At 55.3% G+C, this 23,257-nt stretch overlaps 8 protein-coding genes across 8 annotated transcripts; 4 read left to right on the top strand and 4 right to left on the bottom strand.

Annotated features, from left to right (window-relative positions):
* Nucleotides 1-565: 565 nt before the first annotated feature.
* CHGG_02122 (uncharacterized protein) lies at nucleotides 566-3,534 on the bottom strand (the record flags this gene model as incomplete). The annotated part of the gene is made up of 7 exons (XM_001221342.1): nucleotides 566-1,511; nucleotides 2,129-2,434; nucleotides 2,525-2,543; nucleotides 2,603-2,664; nucleotides 2,734-2,804; nucleotides 2,934-3,221; nucleotides 3,304-3,534. 7 exons carry the CDS (start codon nucleotides 3,532-3,534, stop codon nucleotides 566-568), a joined length of 1,923 nt encoding a protein of 640 aa, XP_001221343.1.
* Nucleotides 3,535-5,645: 2,111 nt separating this feature from the next.
* On the top strand, nucleotides 5,646-6,971 carry CHGG_02121 (uncharacterized protein; the record flags this gene model as incomplete). The annotated part of the gene is made up of 1 exon (XM_001221341.1): nucleotides 5,646-6,971. The coding sequence occupies one exon, from the start codon at nucleotides 5,646-5,648 to the stop codon at nucleotides 6,969-6,971; it is 1,326 nt and encodes a 441-aa protein (XP_001221342.1).
* Nucleotides 6,972-7,211: 240 nt separating this feature from the next.
* On the bottom strand, nucleotides 7,212-7,984 carry CHGG_02120 (uncharacterized protein; the record flags this gene model as incomplete). The annotated part of the gene is made up of 2 exons (XM_001221340.1): nucleotides 7,212-7,242; nucleotides 7,356-7,984. 2 exons carry the CDS (start codon nucleotides 7,982-7,984, stop codon nucleotides 7,212-7,214), a joined length of 660 nt encoding a protein of 219 aa, XP_001221341.1.
* Nucleotides 7,985-8,873: 889 nt separating this feature from the next.
* On the top strand, nucleotides 8,874-10,560 carry CHGG_02119 (uncharacterized protein; the record flags this gene model as incomplete). The annotated part of the gene is made up of 2 exons (XM_001221339.1): nucleotides 8,874-9,851; nucleotides 9,925-10,560. The coding sequence occupies 2 exons, from the start codon at nucleotides 8,874-8,876 to the stop codon at nucleotides 10,558-10,560; spliced, it is 1,614 nt and encodes a 537-aa protein (XP_001221340.1).
* A 1,233-nt stretch (nucleotides 10,561-11,793) lies between these two features.
* Nucleotides 11,794-12,961, top strand: CHGG_02118 (uncharacterized protein; the record flags this gene model as incomplete). The annotated part of the gene is made up of 2 exons (XM_001221338.1): nucleotides 11,794-12,827; nucleotides 12,922-12,961. The coding sequence occupies 2 exons, from the start codon at nucleotides 11,794-11,796 to the stop codon at nucleotides 12,959-12,961; spliced, it is 1,074 nt and encodes a 357-aa protein (XP_001221339.1).
* A 430-nt stretch (nucleotides 12,962-13,391) lies between these two features.
* Nucleotides 13,392-15,173, bottom strand: CHGG_02117 (uncharacterized protein; the record flags this gene model as incomplete). The annotated part of the gene is made up of 1 exon (XM_001221337.1): nucleotides 13,392-15,173. The coding sequence occupies one exon, from the start codon at nucleotides 15,171-15,173 to the stop codon at nucleotides 13,392-13,394; it is 1,782 nt and encodes a 593-aa protein (XP_001221338.1).
* A 1,827-nt stretch (nucleotides 15,174-17,000) lies between these two features.
* CHGG_02116 (uncharacterized protein) lies at nucleotides 17,001-18,798 on the top strand (the record flags this gene model as incomplete). Its single annotated transcript, XM_001221336.1, has 5 exons — nucleotides 17,001-17,122; nucleotides 17,184-17,233; nucleotides 17,311-18,209; nucleotides 18,367-18,455; nucleotides 18,510-18,798. The coding sequence occupies 5 exons, from the start codon at nucleotides 17,001-17,003 to the stop codon at nucleotides 18,796-18,798; spliced, it is 1,449 nt and encodes a 482-aa protein (XP_001221337.1).
* Nucleotides 18,799-19,590: 792 nt separating this feature from the next.
* CHGG_02115 (uncharacterized protein) lies at nucleotides 19,591-22,523 on the bottom strand (the record flags this gene model as incomplete). Its single annotated transcript, XM_001221335.1, has 4 exons — nucleotides 19,591-20,363; nucleotides 20,416-21,487; nucleotides 21,543-22,262; nucleotides 22,344-22,523. The coding sequence occupies 4 exons, from the start codon at nucleotides 22,521-22,523 to the stop codon at nucleotides 19,591-19,593; spliced, it is 2,745 nt and encodes a 914-aa protein (XP_001221336.1).
* Nucleotides 22,524-23,257: the final 734 nt, after the last annotated feature.

Raw genomic sequence — 23,257 nt, 5'->3', positions numbered from 1 at the left:
CGATCTACCCTCTCATGCTGTAGAACAGGTGACGGCATCGCGATGTGATGTCTTTGAGCCCCTGAGCTCTCACCTTCTTCGAACCACCCACTTCGTCCGGCCGCAACCTCCACGGCGTTCATGACAAGAATAGGGCGCACGGTATACCTACCTAGCTATAGAACCCATCCTTGGTTAATGGGTCCCCCAATACCCTTCAAACCACTCGTGCACAATCTCTTGAGCCAGCTACTGACACTTAACCGCCAGGCGGCCGATCATAACAAGGATGGCGGTTAGGGGAGCCAAGCAAGCACAACACAGGAACATGAAACCACAGTAACAGGCCGATGTGCGGTGGCCAAGCCAGCAACACGAGACCGCAAGTACAAGAGAGGCCCGGAGTTGACCCGGCCCACTTGTGAGACCGAGCCTGCGCAACATAAAACGGAGCAGACACGTTGACAGGCAGGAGACGAAAGCTCGGAATGCGAGACAACTGATAGCGGGCCATCCTAGAATCATTGTGTATTGTGAGACTATCTCATCTTGCCAGGTTTGGTTCCCATGGAGCCCATGCACGTGGTCAGCGGGCAAGCTGCGACCTGTACTCTTCCCAGTCGACGATTGACAACACATCGGAAATCTTGCCCTGCTCGAGCCAATAGAAAACATGTTCGGAAAACGCCACCGATCGTCCGTTCGGAACCCCTCCGGCGAATGGCTTCACGGGAGTCCCGGTGAACTCGATTCGAGAAGCCAACTGCTGCCCTTTCTCGTCCACGACCAAAGTATGTATGTCGAAGAAAAGTCCCGATATCGCGTCAAGGCTGCTCTGAATCATCTCGCCGTACTTCTTGACCGTCATATGAGTGCCGTTCCAGATGACGCCCGAAGGCTTACAGAACTGGTCCAGTTCCTCTTCCATTCTCCCGCCGTTGATGCAGGCAATGTAATCGGTATAAAACTGCCGCATGCCGATCGATGACCGGGGCGGCGGCGGACGCAGACTAGGCGGCGGCGTAATGGCCCGGGCCAAGCTACGCTTCTCGCTGTCGTCCGAAATGTCGTAGACCTGGCTGATCTTGTTCTCGGTGAAACACACAAACATGTGCCTGGCGTGCTCCAGATGTTGCCGAGATGCAGACGGTAGGCATGGGCCCTCGCCCTCCATGACAAGTGTCTTGACACGTAAGCGAGCGCCGACGGGCCCGTCCATGGCCTCGTCCCCGCCCACCGAAGCGACAATGTCCATGGTGATGTTGGTCTTGGGGGTGAACTCCTGCTTCAAGAGCTGGGAAAACTCGTACAGCGATAGCTCGTGCTTGTTGTATGCCACTCTGCTCTGCACAGCATCGCTCAGGAGCTCCCACTGCCGTTTGTTGATACGGTCAATGAAGCCCTTGAAGCGACTGCGATTGTCCACCTTCGGAGGCGGGGCAATACCTGTTCTGGCATACCGCGCGGACTCGCGGAGGGCATCGTGGTTGAGTTGCGATTCCTGAGACATTGGTGCCTCCTGTGACGAGGAGCTAAAGTTTTCAGTGGCAGTCGGCGGCATTGGGATCTCGTCGAGATGGTCCATGTGGCAGGTGATCTATGACTTGATGGACTGGTGGCTGGACTGGAGGGAGCGAGTGTGAAAGTGTGGATTTCTAAGCTGGACTCCTGAGAAGCTGTGTGATTGGCAAGGACCTGGGATAGCACCGGCTGGTGTGGAACATAAATGTGTTTAAGGGTTTACCGGAGGTACCTGTCTCGTTGCCAAGCGCGTGTGCCTGAAATCAAATGCAGGGCGTGAGGGGGTGCGACAATGCCACGTATTCACGTGCCTCTTAGTCCCAGAACGTCACCGAAGTGGGCCGGGATCAATCTTGCTCATTGGCAAACTCCAGGCACGTTCAACTCAGGGAAGCAGGGAAGGGCGCAGGATCCGGGGGGGTGAATGTCGAACAAGGTACTTGATACTCCTGATAGTTATCTCCGTTTGTAAAACAGCATACTAATTACTAAATAAACGAATCATACTCAGAGCACAAGAGGAGTAGCACCACCGACCGGACCAAAGAAATTGATATGATCAAGAAATATCGTCGGGCGCCGGGCTTCCCGCTACTTCTCATCATCGTAATCTCTTCTGGTATCGTACTTGATTTCAAAATCGTTCGTTTTCACGATTCGACCCATCTTCATGGCTTCCTGGCTGTCCTCGAGGATACCCTTATCGCTGTCGTCGTCGTTGATTTGTTTTGCCATCTCGGCATCGCTAGCCATTGGGCCGCTTGAGATGGTCACGACCCTCATGTTCCGCTTCCCAGAGCCCAGCCCGCTTTCTTTGTAAGAGTCGGCTGTACCGTAAGCCCGTCGCGAGTTTGTGGCGTCCCGGACCATGACCCGAAGCATTGGAATACTGGCAGCGATGATGGTGACGGTCGTCTCAGCGTTGCCCCAAAGCCTGCCACGCACCCAATTTGTTAGCTTCAAGGTCCCGAGTGCGGCTGCCCGTGACAGAGGAGCAACCGAGCGACCAGTTAACAAAACCTACCAAAGGTCAACCCCATCGGCTGTGGATTCGTGGTTAGCTACGTCAGTGAACCTTGCCCATCTCGAACATGGAACTCACCGAAATCATCCGAAAGCATCATGGGGATCTGGCTAACTTTGATAAGACCTGTGATCCCGGCGCTAAATGAATACGGCCCGTTAGCAACCCGCAGAGGCAGAAGTGTAATGGCGAGACGGGATACTGCTTACAAGATACCCATGCTCATGGCGATACCGACCCCAACCTTTTCCTTCTTCTTCATCTGCAAACCCCGAATGAACTGCCAAGGAATTAAGGCAAGGGCAATATCAGAACAGGCCGAGTAAACCCCAGAGAAAATGTTATAGTGCACCATCACGGTAGGGTGCCAACATGTTCCTTGCGCAAACATGTCCCAAGCTTTATGCACCGGTGTGCAGTTGACCCAGGGGAATAGAGCACTCAGACCCATGGCTATATTCATGGTTATGATGATGAACCAGGTTGCCTTATTCGCCCAACCATCGGTCAGGGGGATGAGTGTGATTCCGAAACTGGTTTTGGACCAGATCGCTGCCGTGACGGAGAAGGTGCCAGCTGCATTGATGGGGGCAAGGAGGCGAGGCATTTTTTCCAAGACATCAAAGTCCCAGATGTGCAGCCCATAACCGAGCGTCGTTAAATGGGTGAGAAGGGCGGACTCGACGGTAATGCAGATCTAGGCGTCGGATAGGTAGTATTAGTTCCTCGAAGCTATGGTCACAAGAACAATCCCGCGTCTAGTCGTCCGTTTCACGCACCCATGCTGCAATGAGGAATGCATCATCCCACCACAGGCTTCGCCGCCGAATAATTCTGCAGTATACACGCAGCGCGAGGATGAGGCCAGAGATCGTAGTCAGGACCCAGATAATGGCGTTCAGTTTAGCGCCAGCATTGTCGTGGGGCAAAAAGGCGAGCTGGTCCGGTGATGTTGCTAACGGGTCAGCATATTGGTCTGGTTTCGGGCCGTCTGCAGGACTTGAAGCCATGTAAAGATGTAACTTGAACGCTAGGTACTGTGTTTGTGGTAGGACGATGCCGAGATTTCAACGGTGGTCGACCAGCAGGGCGTCTCCTTCAGTGGGAGTGACTGGACGGGGGGTCACTCAAAGATAAATACAACAAGGCCTTGCTCTAAGCAGACAGGAAACAGCTGTCTGATCCAATGTCAGTTTGAACGGCTGAGCGGACATCCCTTAACCGTAACGGGACAAAGTCAAAGCTCGAGAAACGCTAGCTGGAGTCAGAGCACAGGCAACACGAGTCCGACCGCCTGCACGGGAAGGCAGCACTTGCAACCCCTCTGCGTCGGCCTTTTCTCTCCCCTTGACTGTGCACACGGGAGGCATTGTGTCGAGCCCAGTTTCCTCCCGTTTAACATCTTGCTTGCCCAAAGGCTTTAAACAATCGCGCCTTATAGCCCCCGTAGACAACTGAACAAGATAGCAAACCTGCATGTGTGCGTGGCTTACTCCTCGCGAGGGGCTGGTCCTTCTGGTTCCTATCTTGAACCCTGCCGCCCCACGAGGTTGTCCCGTGGTTGCATTGAGGGGTTGTTGCTGCACGAGCACAGACAAGCAAGGCAACCGCCATGTCATCCGTTCAAACGATCCTGCGAATCTTCTCATGCACACCAGGCTAAAAGCGGTCAAGTGTCGTCCACGTCGAGAACGCGGAGCAATCCAAGCGCCCTACCCGTCAAGCTGCACCACGATCTTGCCAAGTTCCAGCCTTCCAGGGGGGGTCTGACCGACTGAGCCCGACAAAGACGGGTTGTGGGTTAGGAAGGAGTGGTTTTGCGATGGATCAGATTTTAGGGGTCCGGCGGCCCATGTTCTCCCCCTCCAACCTGTGCTCGATATTCAAGGTGGCGCCGACTGTGATAGCAGTAGGTACCTAGGTACATGTTGCAGCGTACTGGGCAACCTGGCATGCTTCTTTTCAACCACGCCACGAGCTGTGTCTCAAGCCGCCAACGGACTTCGCAGCTCAACCCCAAACGCAACCTCGAAGCGCCCCAAGTACCACACCTAAGTCCACTAATCTTATGGGTGAGAAAAAGCGTTGGCGCCGCGAACAGCAACCCCCTTTCGGCAAGTGGGCGGGTGCCCCCGGTCGTTCCGTTGACACCATTGAAACAGGGATGTGGAAGACACCGCTAAGCGAGCCACGAGGGTCCCTGGTTGGCGATCTTAAATGTCGGGTAACTGTCCCGTCTTCCTGGCTTCCCGAAAACACGAGTGCGCCACAGTAGCCCGGTGATATCGCGAGTCGCTAGCCTAGATTAAACCACGGCATCGTGGATCCTGCGCAGAAATCTCCAGAAAGGCCTAGGCCATCAACCCGAGGTATCTGGGCTGACAGGCTCAGAATTACTTCGTAGCCTCGTGATAATTTTATCTTAATGTCTCGGCGGACAGCAGAGACAGCCATCCGAGCGGACCAACTCAGTGGAAGGGGGAGGGGCGGCATTCGATAAATTAAACCGTTAGTCGGTCGAACGAGCGCCCCCGCTCAGCGCCGAGTCAAATCTGCAAACGACACATATTTAGTCTCCTGGAGTCTTCGGGGGCGCCGAGTTTGTTGGTCTGTCCGTCAAAGATCAGACTCTGGCCCAAAAGGCCATCTTGATGGGACGACAGGACAACAAACAGACAGCCCAGGAGACTGCAGCCAATCCGAATTGGTAATACTGGGGTTAATACACAACAAAGTATTTGTAGATAACTAGGGTCGTCGTTAAAATAACTAACGTTGAAAGTATTAACATCATATACTCACAAAGGCATTGATCAGCATTTGAGTCTTGACTAATTACCTAGGTACCTTAGGGAGGTAAGTAAACATTACAAAAACTTACCTGGAATACTGGAATACTTGGGCGATTAGTAAGAAGTGCTACACCGTTCCATACATGTGGAGGTGGGAGGCTTGATCAGTAATGCATGTGATCTCGACGGGGAAGTGGCATTTATTCCCAAAGCTGGGCTGACTGGTGGCGCACCACATGCAGTGGATGGATGAACATCAACTTCAACTCATCCCTGTACCACCTTAACCCCACGTCGCCTTCCCAAAACCACAATTTGGCCTGCCCAAAATGACTCCATGTCAAAGGCGATGGGCTTCGGTTTTAGGTTTCGGAAACCGTCGACCTGCCTTGTCAACACATGTGCCAATAGCCGAATCACCGAGCTACCCGTGCTGGAATCGGCGGAAAGGGAGCACCACACCCTTGAGTCAACCCCACGGCCCCCGCCTCCTCCGGCCGGCATTCGGCCATCAACCACACACTAAGCTCATCAATGCCAAATCATTCTCAAGAAAAAGTATGAGCACCACTGCGTCAGATCTAACTATGGAAGAGAAACTTCAATCCGTAACCCTTCGGGATCAGCTCAGAGCAGCATACCCGTGGACCGCCGCCCCGCTCATCATAGGTGCGCCGATGCGGGTCATGTCGGGTCCCGAGCTGGCTGTTGCCGTGTCCTCCGCCGGCGGATTTGGCTTTATCGGTCCGGGCGAGAAGCCGGAGAGCACAGCGGCGGATTTGGAAACGGCAAAGGGTTTGATCGCGTCATCCAACATCCCGCAGCACGGAAGCACGCTCCCGGTTGGAGTGGGCTTCCAGATTTGGAATGGGAACCTCGACGTCTCGGCCTTAACGGTCTCCCAGCACGGGCCGGCGGCAGTCTGGCTCTTTGCTCCTCGGAACGGGCAGACAGATGTTGATGTCTGGACTCAACGACTGCGCGGGGAATCGCCAGAAACGAAGATTTGGCTCCAGGTCGGGACGCTGCAAGAGGCGCTTGACGCCGTACGGAGCGCATCCCCACCGGACGTTCTCGTCGTCCAGGGCGCCGAGGCCGGTGGGCATGGCCGCACATCCGACGGCAGCGGCTTCATCACGCTGTTACCCGAGATCGCCGACGCGACGCGGGGGTCGGGCATCCCGCTCATTGCCGCCGGTGGTGTCGCCGACGGACGGGGCGTTGTGGCGGCATTAGGGGTCGGTGCTGCGGGCGTGGCCATGGGCACGCGGTTCCTCGCCTCGCAGGAGGCCCGCATCAAGAAGGGGTACCAGGACGAGGTGGTAAGGGCGACCGACGGCGGCGCAAACACTGTCAGGACCCACCTGTACAACCATCTTCGCGGGACTTTTGGCTGGCCCGAGCAGTTCAGCCCGCGCACGATTGTCAATCGAAGCTGGGCCGAGAAGCAAGCCGGCGCCACGTTCGAAGACATCAAGAAGCGCCATGATGATGCCGTCAGCAAAGGGGATTCCGCATGGGGGCCTGATGGGTGGACCGCAACGTATGCGGGGGCGAACGTCGGGCTCATCAGCAGCGTTGCCGGCGCCCATGACATCGTTACGGGAACCAGACGTGAAGCGGTGAATATTATTCAGACTTTGAGTGGTTTGTAGCGCTAGTGTCAAGTCATACACGGCCCCTTTCGGAGTCCATAGCCAATACATTACGATAGCGTCGCTGTTCCCGCTCAGGCCATTTCAGCATGGTCCCCCACCCCATGTCCATGCTCTTCATCCTCATCTTGGTCTGTCCAACCCCTCACGGGACCCCAGCGGATCGCTTTCCCCATGGCTTCCGCGGTCTGGATAAGGCCCGCGACCATAACGCCCTTTTTCTTGACCCCAGGTCCTCCGTCAAAGTGGACGCAGGTCAGGGACGGTATTTCTGCCAGAACATTGCGCAGCAGAACTTTGCAAAATTCCTCATACCATCCGTCAGCCTTGCGGAATCCCTCGTAGTAGCTTTCACTCGGATCGATCTCGGAAACGACTGTCAACTTCTGCACATTGACGCAATCGTGAAGACCTAGCGCCGGGTTCACTACCCAGCCGCGTGGGGGGTTAGTCCAACCCGGGCCGAGGCGTAATTCCAGCGAGGTCAGCATCCTACGCTGATGCGACTTCAGTCGCGCAAGCAGCGGCTTCTTAGTCTTAAAGTAACGACCACCTTGCGTAGGGAAGATCCGAAACGTGTTTTTGCCGTAGAACACGTGTGAGGCTTCTTGGTATATGAGTTTGCAGGTCTTGAGTATGGATAGTTTTTTGCGGATGTACTTGTGGTTTTCTGTGTTGAGGTCGACCACATCATCGGCCGTAACGAAGTGCGTGTACACTTCAATGCGCAGTTCCGGAGGCAAATCCAAGAACCGAAACGGCTGCTTCTTTTTTTTCTTGGGCGGAATCAGCACCGGGGCTTCGGCCGGATCAGGGTCACAGAGCGTCAGGCCATTCATCGATAGCTTGGGAATTTCGTCTCCGGGGTTCGACGGGCCATCCGGGCTCGGAAGGGTTGGATGGCTTGGACCGGCGGGTGTAGGGGGAGGGTTGCGGTCCGCCCTTGGCGCGCCCCCCTTCCCTTTATTTCTGTGTTTCCATTTCCCCTGCCCTTTCGCTTTGCCTTTGGGCATCGTGGACGTTTGCAACGAGCGGTGCGTGAGGATAAAAGTGTCGTGGCTTTAGGTAGCGTTTTTCGTGCAGCGCAGAAGGATCTGGGCAGACGTGAGAGTGATGGCTGCGCGCAAACTCGGTATACTCGGAGGAAGTGATACTCGGGGGGAGGCGTCCCATGGCAGGTACTATGAGAACACAGCAATCGAGCCACCCCCTAGAATGCATCCGCGGTAAACATCGCCGGTAGGGTCGAGAAGAGAGAGAGTTGGGCGTTGACAAGGAGAGGAGGTCCAAGATGCGCGAGACATGGAACCTAAGTAGATTTGCGCGGTCTCAAGGAAATAGTTATCGGCGCAGAAACTGACGTCGGAGACAGCGACGCTCCGGAAAAGTGCAAATCAAGAAAGAGTCAATGGATAGGAAAAACTCCTAGAATGGGGGGAGTTGCGACTTGAGGGTCTGAATCCGACGTGGGCGAACTCGGAGACATTCCGCCACCTTGGAGAACTTCCAGATTTGGCGGGGCGAATGGAAGTGGGGCGCGTGAACGCTGCGGGTCGCAGACCCTGAGTGGAGGGCGAAGCAGGGCTCAAGATGGCTCCGAAAATTGCCCGCCCTCGCAGCCCGCCAATCTGAACGATGACGAAACTTAGTTCCACAAAGCTGATCACATTTGGCTAGCTTAGATGGTCCGTGCTTGGTGCAGGGCAGAAAAGTCCATCAGATTCCAAAAGAGCGCTGCAAGGCCGACGGTGGATTTTTGCAGGCTTGGAGTTGACGACTTGAGTTTTCTCTGGCATCTCGAACACCAGGAGCAGTCAATTACACCTGGGCCATCTCCGAAACGGATAGATTTTGGATCCCTTCTTGCAGAACCTCCCAAACCCGAACGGGGCAGCAGTCATGATGCTGTCGCGAGCCGCCGCGCGCCCAGCAGCAAGTCTCCGAGCGGCGACCCGCGCGGCCCCGTCTACGCTTCGACCGCGGAGTCTACCTGTCATCTGGAGTCGGGGTATGACAAAGAACAACAAACCGCAGCCAGCGCGATTCGCGACATCACCAAACCAAGCCGCACAAAAGCCGTCACAGCCACCACCCAGCAGTTCCAAACCTACCCCCGAACCTCCGAAAGAGCCCGCTCATCAACAGGCGGACGACGCTGCCGCCCCCCAAGAACCAAGTGAACAACCGATACCAGACCTCTCCAAGCTTCCCAACCTCACACAAGGCATCCCATCGACGCTCGAATATGAAACCTCGGGCGCAACTAACAAGTCTGCGCTGGCCGCCATTGAGGAGGAAGTGGCCCAAAAGGCTGGGAGTGGAGGGGGTCGAGGCAAGGGCGAGCTGCCCGCGTCAGCGTACGTCTCATCGACAGAACGCCGCCGCCAGAAGCTCACATTGTGGGCCCTCGGCTTCACTGGTCTGTCCGCCGTCGTTGGTGTGGCGTACCTTGGCAGAGATTGGGACGAGGATGAACTGTCAAAGAACCCCGAGGTGCCCAACGGCTGGGACATTGGTCTTTGGTGGAAGCGCGCCATGGCCCGTATGGGCGATACCGTGACGTACTACCAGGAACCAGCCTTCGAAAAGCTCCTCCCCGACCCCGATCCGTCCTTTGAGCGACCCTACACACTGTGTATCAGCTTGGAGGACATGCTAGTGCACAGCGAGTGGTCGCGAGACCATGGCTGGCGGGTGGCGAAACGCCCAGGCGTGGACTACTTCTTGCACTACCTCAGCCAGTATTACGAGATCGTCCTCTTCACCACCGTCCCGTTCGCCAATGGGGAACCCCTGGTGCGCAAGCTTGACCCGTACCGTTTCATCATGTGGCCGTTATTCCGCGAGGCCACCAAGTACAAGGACGGTGAAATCATCAAGGTACGGTAGTGCCGATCGTCACCGGCGACAACGTTGCGCCCGACCAGTACCTCACATGCTAACCATGGGATAGGATCTGTCATATCTCAACCGCGATCTGTCAAAGGTGATCGTCATCGACACCAACGCCAAGCACGTGCGCGAGCAGCCCGAAAATGCCATCATTCTGCCCAAGTGGACTGGAGACCCCAAGGACAAGGAGCTGGTGTCTCTGGTCCCGCTCCTCGAATTCATCCACACAATGCAGTACGACGATGTGCGCAAAGTCATCAAGTCCTTTGATGGCCACCACATCCCCACCGAGTTTGCCCGCCGGGAAGCTCTTGCTCGCGCGGAGCACAACAAACGGGTCCAGGCCAAGTCCTCCCGCGGAAGTGGCATGAGCTGGCTCAGTAGCCATCTCGGCCTCAAGCCGAGTAACATGAGTCTGATGGTGGCTCCCGAGGGGGAAGAGAACCCCCAGGAGGCGTTCGCCAAGGGAAAGATGTTGCAGGATATCGCGCGTGAGCGCGGCATGCGAAACTATTTGATGCTCGAAGAGGAAATCCGCAAGAATGGTGAGAAGTGGCTCAAGGAGGAACAAGAAGCCATGGAGAAGGCCCAAAAGGAGGCCATGAAGAGCATGAAGTCGTCTTTTTTCGGCTGGTTCACCCCGCCGGAAGAACAGAAGGGTGGGAGCCCCAGTAACAGTGAAACCAAGCGCAACTAACGGCGCGGGGCCTGACGTTGTTGCCTTCGGCCATGTGTCAACAAACTCAAAACCCCACTTTCTTTCTCTAGATTCATCCGGAGCACAAAGTTGTGTACAACAGGGTGTGAGCTACAGACGACCGTAATGGCCCGGGAGACTAAACTTCTCGGCTTTGTACCATACACCTCATACAATAACTAAAATGTACAACATCTGAACCAGGGGTCACTCTCTCACAGATCCACTTGTCAGAGTCTTTTCCCCAATGAATACCTCAAGTAGTACGTGTATCCGTCGGGCGACCAACGGGATACACGAAGTACAAACACGTATAATAACACAGCTGAGTGCACAGAAAACTTTCCAGGCGTAGCCGCCCAGTTATCGTTTTTACGGTAACGTCGGACAAGGAACGGGTCAACCAGCAACCGTTTAACAACCCCGGTTTCAAATCAGACGACAGTATCCCGCCCCCCCCCCCCGTAGCAAGAACTCGGCGGAGAAAAACGAACACCAGGGCGACGCCAAACTCTATCCACCCTGGTCAACTACTACCTAGCTTACACTAGACAAATGGGACGAAACCACATGACCCACTTGAGATGGGAGAGAGCTACCCCCGGAGCCGAAAAGCATTCAATGGGTTCTCGCTGTGCACACTCCGACAACTGCTACCGCTGAAGAAAGCGGTGGGGCGGTCTTGGAAAGTTAGTCCCAAGAGAGCAAGGGCACTCACTACTGTTCCTCCTGGTCTGTGTTTGCTCCCCTTAGGCCGCCTGCTGCATGGACCCTCGCGGATGTCACCAAGTCCAGCCACGCATGGAACTTCGTGGGCTTTTCAAACGGGGAAATGCCTTCACCTCTCGATACTCTGGCTCAGCTAGAGTTTCGAGTTCGTCCGTCACGCCCCGGACCTTGACGGATATCATATGGGTACTTGCCTTGTCCTCGCCAAACAGCATATTTCAAAGATCGCTCAACGCGGCTCGAAGCAAACAGAACCCCTGTTGACCAAAATACCGGATGAGCATTATGGGAGTTATCCCGTGAGGCGATCTGAAACCCTCGGAGAATTCAACTACGAATTGGCCGAGCTCATGTATATAAACCCCTTCCTCTGCTCCTCTCCTTGACCATTAACAACGGCACCTCGAACCCTCACCTCCATTCCTCGCTTTAAGCTTCCAAGCCATCAGTCCAGAAGCATCAGCCTTGAGTCCCAACTCAGCTTTACCCTTCGAGCCCTTCAACATGCATATCGCTCGTGTTGCAGTTACCCTTGCTCTTGCGGCTAGCACCACCAATGCGCTGCCGTGGATCAAGTCTCGGGGTGACCCCAATGCCCCGGGAGTGAACGCAGACAATCTCGATACTACTCGAGAGGTTCACGGGAAGGGGTCATCCCCCGACTCCATGCATCCCTCCATGAAAATGGTTGCCTCTTCGAACCAGCCGGTCCAGCAAGAGATGATGGAAGATTCGTCTTTGAGCGTTTCCCAGCAGATGTTTTTGGACCAGGAGCATGACATCAAGCCCGATCTCGCCGCCGCCGCAGCTCCCTATAGGCAGTCCAAAGAGATGATTCAACTCACGAGGGCTACCGAGCCTCAGCTCAGTGGTGAGGGCTCGGTCATGTCTTCTTGCTCCAGCGAGATGCCCGCTGTTCAGCAAAAGGCCATGGACATCCAGGACCACGGTGCGGCTACGGACGTTAGTCGCTCGGAGAACAAGATCAACAACTTCGCAGTCAAAGCTCGCGAGCTTTTCAGGGTCTTTGGTCAGGCTTGGGACCAGCGAGCCAAACTCGAACATGGCGAGCAACAACAGGGAACGGTGAAGTACACCGCCAACGCCAACCAGGACAAGAGCCAGGTGTCCCTGCCCACAGACAGAGAGAATCCAGTGAACGTCCAGAAGCAACAGGCCGCAGACTCAATGTGGCAGGCAGAGAAGGTTCGGCAAGTGAGGAACCATGAGAGCTACAACCAGAGGCCAGAAAACGAATCCGCAGACATCGACGGCCAGCAGCACAGTGCCATGCCCCAGAACCAGAATTACGCCCGGTCGCACATGGATGGATCTAATGTCCAAGCTCACGAGATGGAGCAGATGAACGGTTGGCAGAGTCTAGACCGCGAGCAGCACCAAGAGCACATGAATATGCGTGAGACCAAGTGCCGGCACCAACAGCAGCAGATGCAGGAGCAGGAACAGATGCAGGAGCAGATGCAAGTTCGGCCAGAAATGGCAGAAGACCTCCAGTCCGCCATGAATGACATCCACCGGTAAGTCCGCCGACAGTGATACATCCAGTCGGCGGTCGACGCTAACGATCATTTCGGACACAGCCTGGGCGCTAATGAACAGGACAGTGAACAGGCTCATGCCTAGTCAGTCCCATCGCGGGATACCTGTTTAGGACCGATCGTCGGCAGAGTTGGGGATTTGGTGAATGTGCTTGAAACGATTTAGGGGAGAGAACATGCTGTTGAGCTCGGGGATTGACTGCTCGAGGCTTTGGTTCTCTGGCCAAGCCAACCGGTGTCTTTATTTCTTGCGCATCAGACGTTTCTGGGCCTTCTGTGGCAGGCCACGATCTGGCGCGACTCTTTTGGTGTTTCGAGTTGCCCTCGCGGTGCTTTAGTTCTACTTCCGAGGTTTTGTTGTTGATGGCGAGTTTATAAGAATGGGCTGTCTGAATAAGGGCAAATTACTTCGCCCAAACTTTATCTCTCACAAACTAGTATAGACTGGCGCGGCGATCGTGCAATGGCTGACATGAGATGGTTATGTGTAATCTCTATACACGTGGAAATACATACTGATTAATACAATAACGGTCCGGCCCACTACCCCGGGCCGGCGCCGTTGACCACGTCGGCTCCCTTCACGGGAGTGTCAGGGCCGGCAAGCTTCCTCTGAGGCGTACACAACCTCGCTACCGACCTCTCCACAGACTTGTCCACGTTAAATCCGAGGGCGGACAGCACCGTCGCAACAGCAAAGAGGAAGATGCCGATGACGACGATTAGATCCAAGATATGCACAAACCACCACAAATGCTGGGTCCCGAGGGGGCACGTGGCATATTCCGTCTTCCACTCCCAGCTAGCCTCGTCAAACCAGATGCTCAGCAGGCCGGCATTGCCGCCAAACCCACCCATCATGCTGCGAACCGTGACCTCCCGAACGCCCGGAAGCTGATCCTGGCCAACGATGCCGGCCCCATTCGCCTGCCGCCATCGCTTCACCTCCCACGCTCGCCGGTCCGCCTCTGGGATGGACTGGTTGATGTAATGCCATGTATCGCAACCCTCGTGGTCGTGCCCGTTTAGGATGATACCCGGCCTGCCACGCCCGCGACCGGCTGCCTTGGCGTTGCCCGACATGCCTAGGATGCCCTCGAGGAACCCCTTGCTAGCGGCAGCGCTCAGCTGGTTCTGCTCCCTGAGACTGCCGTCGTGGTCGTGGAAGTCGAAGAACGGGTCGTCGACGCAGACACCTTCGGGCTTGTACAGCGGGATGTGAGTCAGGATGACGGTGAAGTGGCCTTCGAATTCAACGGCAGCGGCGGTATTAATCACGTTGTTGATGAATGAGTACGTTTCGTCCTGCAGTTTGGTGGAGATAGCTGGGGTGTCGAGGTTCATGTCGTTCAGTACGACAATGCGCAGCTCAGGTACCAGACGGTTCGAGCTGGCGCCGGCCTCGAAGGTGGTCTCGGCGACGGTTGTGTTTGCCAGGGGCAGCTCGAAGCGGAGTTCGTAGTTGACCTTGCCAAACGCAGACTCAAACCGCTCAGTCCTCTCGTCGTTGATGTCTCCCGCATAACCGATATCGTGGTTTCCAGCAACGTTGATGATGCGCCGAGTCCAGACGGTCGATTCGTTGAAAGGTCCACCTCCGAGACTGCCAGCCAAGTCGTACTCTTCCGCCGGATAGGCAGCCACATCATCCGGCACGCGCTCCGCTCCACGAAATACACGGCCCCAGTAGCGGTTGGCGCGACGGTAGAACTCGTTGTCGTCGACCCACTGGCTGCCCAACAGATCGCCGAGCACGGTTACGTGGGTGGGGCGTGACCACCAATGTACAGTACGGTAGATGTGCGCGAGGTAGTAGTCATTGCCGACTAGGTCGATACGTTTGCGTAGCGACTCGAGCGCATCGAAGGTATCCTCGAAAAAGATGTCGACAATGTCGTGGAAGCTTTGCCGTATGCGCTGTCGCAGCGACGAATGGCCCGACTTGAATGTCACATGTCGGAACAAGCTCTTTGCGTGGGGGAAGACGCCCAGGTAATCGGTCGGAATGGATGTGTCGCCTTCGAGTTGGGGGTCACCGAGTGCGAGAAGTCGGAACGGCGCAAGTGGTCGCGATGGGACGAAGATAGTCGAGTTCGGGTTCTCAGCGGCGCCTGTGGCGGAGTGCCAGTGCAATTTGGCGGTTTCGACGAATGCTGCTCGCCCGGTATCTGCTGAAACGGAAGAACTGCTCTGGCCCGGCGGCAGCGGGAACGCGCAGGTGCTGAAGACCGGATAGAGGTAGAGATAGACAGTCAGTGCGATCGACAGTGGAATTAGAAATCGCAGGGCATGGCGGAGGAGCGCCGTTGGGGTCAGACGCGTCATCAAGACAACAGCATCGGGCGCGCTCGCTGCCCGTGCTTGTGTAAGACAAGAAAATGGTAAAAAAAAAAATACAAAGAAAAGAAGCAAACGACTGGAGATGCTGCTGACGGTTGTTGGGCAAAGTGAAACGAACGAAAATGGAAATGTCGAAAAGGGTCCCGCGTCCTGTCCAGGGGCTTGGCGCGACCCCTGCAGGCCGTCAGGGGCACAGGGACGTTGCTGTCAATCGCTACCTGGAGGGTTAGGGTATGTCATGCATTCTCCGTCCAAAAAAAGCCGAACCCGAAAGGGGAGAAAGAATCAAGAAAAGAGAAAAAGTTGAAAGAAAAAGGAAAGAACAGGGAAAGAAAACGAAGCAAAATAAATAAAAGAGAAGAAATCAAGTCCAAAAAAAGAAACATTTGGGCTTTTCAATGGCTTTCTTTTCTCTCGGTTGAAGGTTTTGGGGGCACCTCCCATGTGAAGCTCGGCTTTTTTTGGCCAGAGGCTGTTTTGCGACGTTCTAGACCCTTGTGGACCTTTCGCCGCTTCAACGACACCACAACTTGATTCAGGTCGGACTTTGCCAACCGCGAGGCAAAGCTTCCCCTGCTGCCGAATCCGGACTGAATCCAACCAATATGTGCGTGCTGTATAAGTAAGGCTTCCTCCATCCCTTTGTCGAGATTCACCGAATACAACCTTTCGAAAAGTCCCGCTGAGTCCGGCCATCGGACCATGGAACAGCAGGCTAGCAGCCGAGTGACCGCGGCGCACCACCCTCGCTAATATTTATTATCGCGCATGTTCGAATTCGCCTCGCCGAGTCGGCATCAAGTTTTCGTAGCCCACTAATGTTCGTCCCTGCAAATGGAAGAAGCCGGGCCGCTCACCACCAACGACACTCTCCCAACCATTCACTCCTCTCTTGGCGATGCTGACAACCACACTTGGCATATCCACGGGGACGCTCGCCAAGGGCCAAAAAGGCATGGCATGCTCGAAAAAGAGCTTGACCCGGCTTTTGTCAGCGTTTGCCAAGTCGCATGATGAGGAGCTCTTCGCCGCGGCGCGGGGGGGTCGAACTGTGAGATGGTCGAGACTGCGTGTATCGTTCTATTGTTTTCGAGTTTCTAATATATCAGCCATGTTATCATATCCGTGGTCGTCCGTCAAGGGTAAATACACGTTTTTCGCTTGTCTCTACTGCAAGTGCAGCTTCCCCGGCGTAATGTGGTCGCCATCTACCCAACGCAGCCAAGATATAGAAACAGCTGTTTCCGAAACCCCCACACTGGAAGCATCGGAGGCTGAGATGGCGCCATATGAACCAAGCTTTGTCTGAAACAATAGGAGAACGATATCGGCAGATTCTTAACGTTCTTGGGCGTGCCAAGTGTGGAGGCGGTTGGCGGGAGGAAACGGAGTACCTTGTGCAGGCTCTTGGGAGCAGCAAGAATGAAAGTTTCTGGACATGGGCGGCCAAGCTATCCAAGACTTTATGTACCCATAGAAAACGCCCGCCTGCTTGCTGGGAATATGGCGTGCTGAACATTGCCGATGTTATCATATGCGCCCAGAAGCAACCCACAACATCTCGTTCCAACAGGATCATCATGAGGCTTGCTACAGCCCATGACTGGAGGAACGTGGGACGTGGAGTGCCGGAGGTATAAGGACCACCGGAAATCCGGCATCTTTAGAGTCATGATGTGCTTGGTTAGGCAGTCATCTACGGCCCTCTCACACCCACTCCGCGGCTCCCTTTTCATCATTTGGCGAATATCTCCGCGGCCCGAAACATCGGGAAAACTGCCGACATCCGAGAGAGTGTGACGTCCCGATAACATGTCTGGCTTCGACATTAAGTCGGCGGATCCGGGCCAGTATCCGCCACCCTGTGAGGATGAGGAATCTCTTGCCCTGCAACGTGATTGGTCTCCGGAGGAGGAGACCAAAGCAAAGCGGAAGTGTGTAATCCCTAGCCCTTTGATTTTTGGATGTCCCTGTCTAATGACAGCTTCTTGGTAGACTGGACTTCATAATTATGCCATTGTTGACCCTCGGCTTCTTCTGTCTGCGTACGTACCTACTTGTCACTCGCTCCTACAATCTCCTCACGTTATAGGTCCTAAACCTAACATAACCTCAAATGCAGAGCTGGACCGTGGTAATATTGCCAACGCCATCACCGACCGCTTCATGCAAGATGTTGGAGTGACACAGAACGAGTTCAACGTCGGGCAGCAGATGCTATCGCTGGGCATCGTGCTGTTCGAGATTCCGTCCAACATGATCCTGTATCGTGTTGGACCTGGCAAGTGGCTTACGCTCCAGCTCTTTTTGTTTGGAACCGTCAGCACCTTCCAGGCTTTCCAGAACAGCTATGGATCCTTCATCGCAACACGATTCCTGCTCGGAATTACGGAATCAGGCTTTATCCCCGGCGGACTCTGGACTCTCTCTACGTGGTATACCCGCAAGGAGACGGCAAAGCGCGTCATGTTCTTCTACTTTGGAAACCAATTCGGTCAGGCATCATCAAAGCTACTGGCGTATGGCATCTTGCACATGCGTGGCGTCGCAGACCGAGCCGGCTGGTTCTGGCTGTTCGTCATCATGGGTGGCTTCACAATTCTGAGCGGCTTCGTCCTCGGCTTCTGCTTGCCCGACTCGTTCCGCAACCCATCTCCAACTTTCCTTCCAGGTTTCTCATTCTTCACCAAGCGAGAGTTACATATCTTGCAGACACGCGTGCTGTTGGATGACCCAATGAAAGGCAAGAAAAAGAAGCATATCAATCTCGGCGCCTTCAGGCGCGCCTTTACCGACTGGCGTTTGTGGTGCCATGCCTTGATCACCCTATCAAATAATGGTCCGCAACGCGCCTTCGACACTTACTCGCCCTCTATCGTCAGTAGCTTTGGCTTCGGTGCCCTAAGAAGCAACGCGATGGCGTCTGTCGGCCTTTTCCTTCAGATTCCCGTGTCTTTCGCTTTCAGTTATGTTTCTGATCGTTTGTACGCCTCCCTCTTCTTTATCGCATCTTCGCTGGTGGTAAGCTGTTGGTCTGACAAAGATTCTCAGCAATAAACGCGGCGAGACCGTCATGGCAGGCTTCTCCTGCCACCTGTTGGGCTACGTGTTCAATCGCATATTCACCGAGCTCACCGGCCTTCGGGGTGTCCGATACTTTGGTGTCGTTTGGACACAGACGTTCGGCACCTTCTCGCACCCCCTAAACATCGCTTGGATGTCACTCACCTGCGAAGACTCCGAAGTGCGAGCCCTAGCCATGGCAATGTACGCTCTTCCCTCTTCTCCCCATCAAACCAGAGCGCTAACCCCCTTTTTCAGGGTCATCATGGGCGCCAACATCGCCGGCATATACGGCGCGCAGATCTTTCGGCAGGACGATAGCCCGCTGTACCGGCGCGGCTTCGGCATCAACATCGCCGTGCTGACGACGGGGCTGGCGCTCGCCATCGTGCGCTATATCGATGATATAATCCGCCGCCGCCGCCACCGCCGCAACCAAACCATCCTGCAGGCTGAATCGGTGAGCGACGGGGGCCAGGCCAAAGAAGTCGAGGGCGTTCTGGCTGGGGCGGAGACGGCGCGGTTTGAGGAGCATCGCAAACAATAAGACTCCGCCGTGATGGGAGATGAGGAGTTGTAGTGGGTAGTGGGAATAGTGGAAGCGTTAAGCGGTTGTGCGGCGCCAAAGCGGATATCCAGGAGCCGGAAGATATTAGCTTGCGGTAACGAGCCCTCTCTACTCGGATTATAAACTTGATTGTTTTGTTTCAAAGGCATCCAGGAGCGTTGGACTATCAGCTTAAGGGAAGAAGCGGGTTGTTGATCGTCTAGGTTAGACGGTCCAAGCCAGCAACACCTTTCGCTCCTCACTGGCCGAGGGCTGCTCTTTTTCGGGGTGATGCTAGTTTGAGTGAGCCGTCAAGGGTATTTCAGACTCGGTAAGGCAGTAAACAGGTTCCATAGTTGGTCTTTTCAGCCTCACGCACTTGTAATTTACAATCCCCTGAGTGAACTACACCAAAAAAAGCCTCGACCTGGAGAGGCGATTAGAGATGTGGTCCCGTCCAATTCGCCACGGACAGCAAACACCTTGAAAACAATCCCGGGAATACGTAGCGCCGAGCCCATGTAACATTGAAAAGCCAGCTGAGTATGTTGTTGCCTGTTGCTTCCGTTTACAAACTCCCGAACACCTTCCGCCGTTCCGAAGTGCGTGACCCAGATATTATACCATGCCAACATCATCCGGACTCCAGAGATAGTCGAGACCAAATCCAGACGAGAGGTCGCCCAGGAAGCAAGCCAAATCCATGCTAACCGAAGGAAAGAATCCATATACCGTGGTATCAATAATAGTTGGGGAAAAGGATTATATAAAGACAAAGAAAAAAGGATGTCCTCATGGACCGCTCACACCAGAGCCATCATGGAATAGTAGGAGTGGCCACTGTCCTGTATGTCCGCTTGCCATTGCATCGCCTTGGTTGACGTGGTCAACGACCCCGCCGGCGCCAACCTCACCCGGCCGTCCAGAGTTGAGCGTGAGAAGGGCGTTGGCGCTATACCGGTCTTGGGTGTCTTGGATGGCATTTGTCCAGTCTTGCCATGTGTTCGTCGGAGCTGCATTGTGTGTCATCATCGGGGCCTGCGTGGGCCAGTTATCTGCCGCCTGCCCGGCAACATGCTGCGTCGCCTGTGAGGCGAAGGCAATCAAAGGGTTTTGTGCCGCTGCTGCTTGCTCCATCGCCGCCGTCGCACTCGATGCCGTTGCTGCCGCCGCTGCGGACGCTGCTGCGTAGAGATACTGAGCCCCGTCGGTCGAGCCGACTGCTCCGTTACTGCTCTGGCTAACCGCAACCCCGCCAGCGGCCTGATCGCCGTAGCTGAGAGGCGGGTAAGTGGTGGCGGGGGTAGCCACGCTGGAGTCGTAATAGTTTCCGTTCGTAGTGCCACTGTTGTTACATTGCTCAGAGTTGGTGGTCGCGGCACCGCCGGGCACCAGTGCGTTGTGTGTTTGTTTCGACTTCGCGCCTTGTTGATATGACGGAGATTGCTGCTTGATGGGAGTCTGGGCGGCTGGTGACCCGGGCTTACGACCCATGTCTTGCTCGATCCAGTTGATCGTCCGCTCGATGATGGCGCCTATTTCGGTTGCGAGACGATTACCGGTACCTACTATTGCGTTAGCTACAAGTAAGAAGCTGACAGACACTGTGAGGCTTACCTAGGAGCCGTCCTATTTCTCCAATAATGTTCAACCACAGGGACATGTCTTCACGAAGAGCGGCAACCTCAAACGCCGTCGTTTCGTGGCGCCGTTGCCAGTGTGCCACAAGTGTCGAGAAAATGGCGCCCACGTAAACCGCTTGCTGATACCATGTTGTGTCCAATGACTTCAACTTGAACAGTGACCCGACCACTTTGAGAAGCTGCCGAGCCGTTTCCTCGCAGATCCTAGTGTTTTCGGTGCAAATTTTGGCCTCATCAGCCAGACAAACGGAGGGGTGCCTGAGACAGAGGGTGAATTCGAGACAGAATGCTTGAGTGTACAGCGCGAATATTTGGCTCGCGGGCTGGCACTTATCCAGTTTCAGCTCGTCGGGGAGCTCGTCCACAATATTGTGCAGCGCTTCCTCGAGTTGGTTGACCACCTGAATGTACTTGCTTGGGTCGCGCCGCACGCTATAGATCTTGGAATACATCTCGATGTAGAGAGGCGTGACTTTGAAACCTGCCAGGCCAACACTGTAGTTGCAATGGCCGATCTTGGAAGGGTCCAATATCCCTTCCTCTCCAATGTACTCGTCGTTGATCGCGAGAGGAAAGTCGACGTCAAACTCCTCTACTGATATGGGCATCGGGCGGCCAAGCCGGCCATTCAAGGTGCACAGGATGGCGACGATGGTCCACCAGACTCTCTTGCGCACTTCGTTGTCTATCGTTGTCCCACCACCCGGTATCTTGACAGCTCTGTGAAGGTTCATCTCGATCGCTTTGCCAAACGCGTAGCTGGCGACGGTCAAGGAGCACTCGGGTTTAGGAAAGTTTCGAGTATGCGCCACAATCATGGCCAGGGCCTGGACAGCCGTCACCGCCTGAGAGGTGGCGAGGTCAAAGAATTTGTTCAAGCTCCAATGATAATGCTTGTTGGACAGTTCGTTGAGTTGGGCGTGCTTCTCGGGCTCCTCTTGGTTTCTAACGCCGTACTGGAAGTAGATGGTGGCGAAAACCATGTGCACAACGACCAGCTCCGGTACCGTCGGCTTGAAGGTCGGGTCGTCGTAAATGCTTGTCAACTGTGGCGGGAATCAGCAACGGGTCCAGAGACACGGGGAGTACCAGGTGACTTACAAGTCGAAGGAAGGACGGTTTGTGTAGGATTGGAAGGAATGGCCAGACCATGAGGAAATACCACTCGGCATATGTAAACGCATCATTTCTGGAGGGCAGTTCGACATTGGGCTGCGGGGGATTGATGTTGAGGCATGATTGGAGCAGGGCCATAACGGACTTGTTGTAGAGCGGCGAGCCGATCGGGGTTCCAGGAGGAGGCTCATCAATGTCCGGGGCATCAAAGCAAGTGAGGTCGATGGTGGTCCCGAGGATGGACAGAGTCGTCCCCTTGATGGAGCTAAGAGGCGCGCTGTCCGAGGACACTCCCAAATAGCTGTCTTTCGGCCTAGACGCGAGCATCGACCATGGCGTGTGGGTACTGCTGCCGTTGGATGGTGCCTTTTGGGGGTTGTTCTTCACCCATACCAAGCCGACCTGTTGCCATTGGTTTTTGAAAGACGGGTCGGGAACGCCAAGGTGGTCGCAGGGGATATCTGGCGGGTACGTGGTCGTATACCCGGGGAACTGCCACGGCCTTACTTCGACACCGTTGTTCTCTAGCAGTTTTTCGAGGCCGCGGATGTGAAGGAGCATGGCACCCTTCTCGCGCTCGAGTTGTTGCAGATAGCCTCTCCGCTCGGTGCGGCCGGTGACGCGGTCCGTGACATAACATTCGAGGTTTTGAGTGGTGCAGTGCGAGCAGCCTTCGGCGAGGGCGTCGCAACGGATTTTGCGAACCTACATCATCGAGATAAAACAAAACGTCAGTAACCCAAACACATGAGACGAACGCCAAGTTTGGGGTCACCATGCGCTCACCTTGCACCGATCGCACGCTTGCCCAGTGCGTGTGTACGACTGCAGCTTGCTCTTTACAACATTGGAAAACTCTTCTGGCCCACGCTCGAGACGCGCCAGTTTCACCTTGGGCGCCGAGACAGCATCGGCTGGCCCATCGCCGTCGTCGCTGGGCCGTTTGGGAGGGCGGGCTTGGGGCATGGTGTCGTGTATGTTTCGGCGACCGGCAGGTCCCGGTGTACTTGGGCGTGATGCTGTGCCGCGCCAACTCGGGGCGGCGTGGCGTCGGTGGGGGATCCCTTCAATTATCGTTACCACGATGGGACGGCGCACGATGCGAACGCGTGGGAAACGTGGGAAACTGCCGGCGCCTCAGCTTGGTTGGCCGGGTTGGGGACTCGGGTAGTGGGACGGGTTTTGCCGATGGCAGACGGGTGGGAGAAATGGAGATTGCCGCGTCCCCAGATCCAGATGTTCAGGGGCAGCACCCTGGCCTTATTGCCAAGAGAATCTGCTAATTGGGTGCACCACGTCCAGAATGTCGGGTTTTCTGGCCGGGCCCAGCGCACAGCACCACCTCAGAGTCTGGGCAACCGGCTCTCTCAACACCGCAGCTGGGAAGTTCCCTTAGCTTTCTCCACTCAGGAAAAAAGCTTCCATCAACGTGGGTCACAGCACGACATCAAAAAGAATGCAGCGTGGTTGATAGGTGCTCAGGCGGTGAAGAACTCGCTTGGGTCGACCGCTGCGCCATCTCGGTCGCAAGTCGCAAGTTCCAATCCCCTTGCCTGTCGCAGGGTTCTTTGTTTGTGATGTGCGCATTGCTTGAAGAAAATCCCATCTCATCTCGTTCGGCCCACTGATCGGATGACAGGTTTCGCAAGCTGAACCATGGAGGTTGGGATGTTGGGTTAGGGTTAATTTCGGCCTTGGCG

Source organism: Chaetomium globosum, genomic scaffold (genome assembly GCF_000143365.1).
Source record: "Chaetomium globosum CBS 148.51 scaffold_1 genomic scaffold, whole genome shotgun sequence".
Classification (NCBI taxonomy): Eukaryota; Fungi; Ascomycota; class Sordariomycetes; order Sordariales; family Chaetomiaceae; genus Chaetomium; species Chaetomium globosum.
This window is presented reverse-complemented; position numbering and strand designations above follow the sequence as displayed.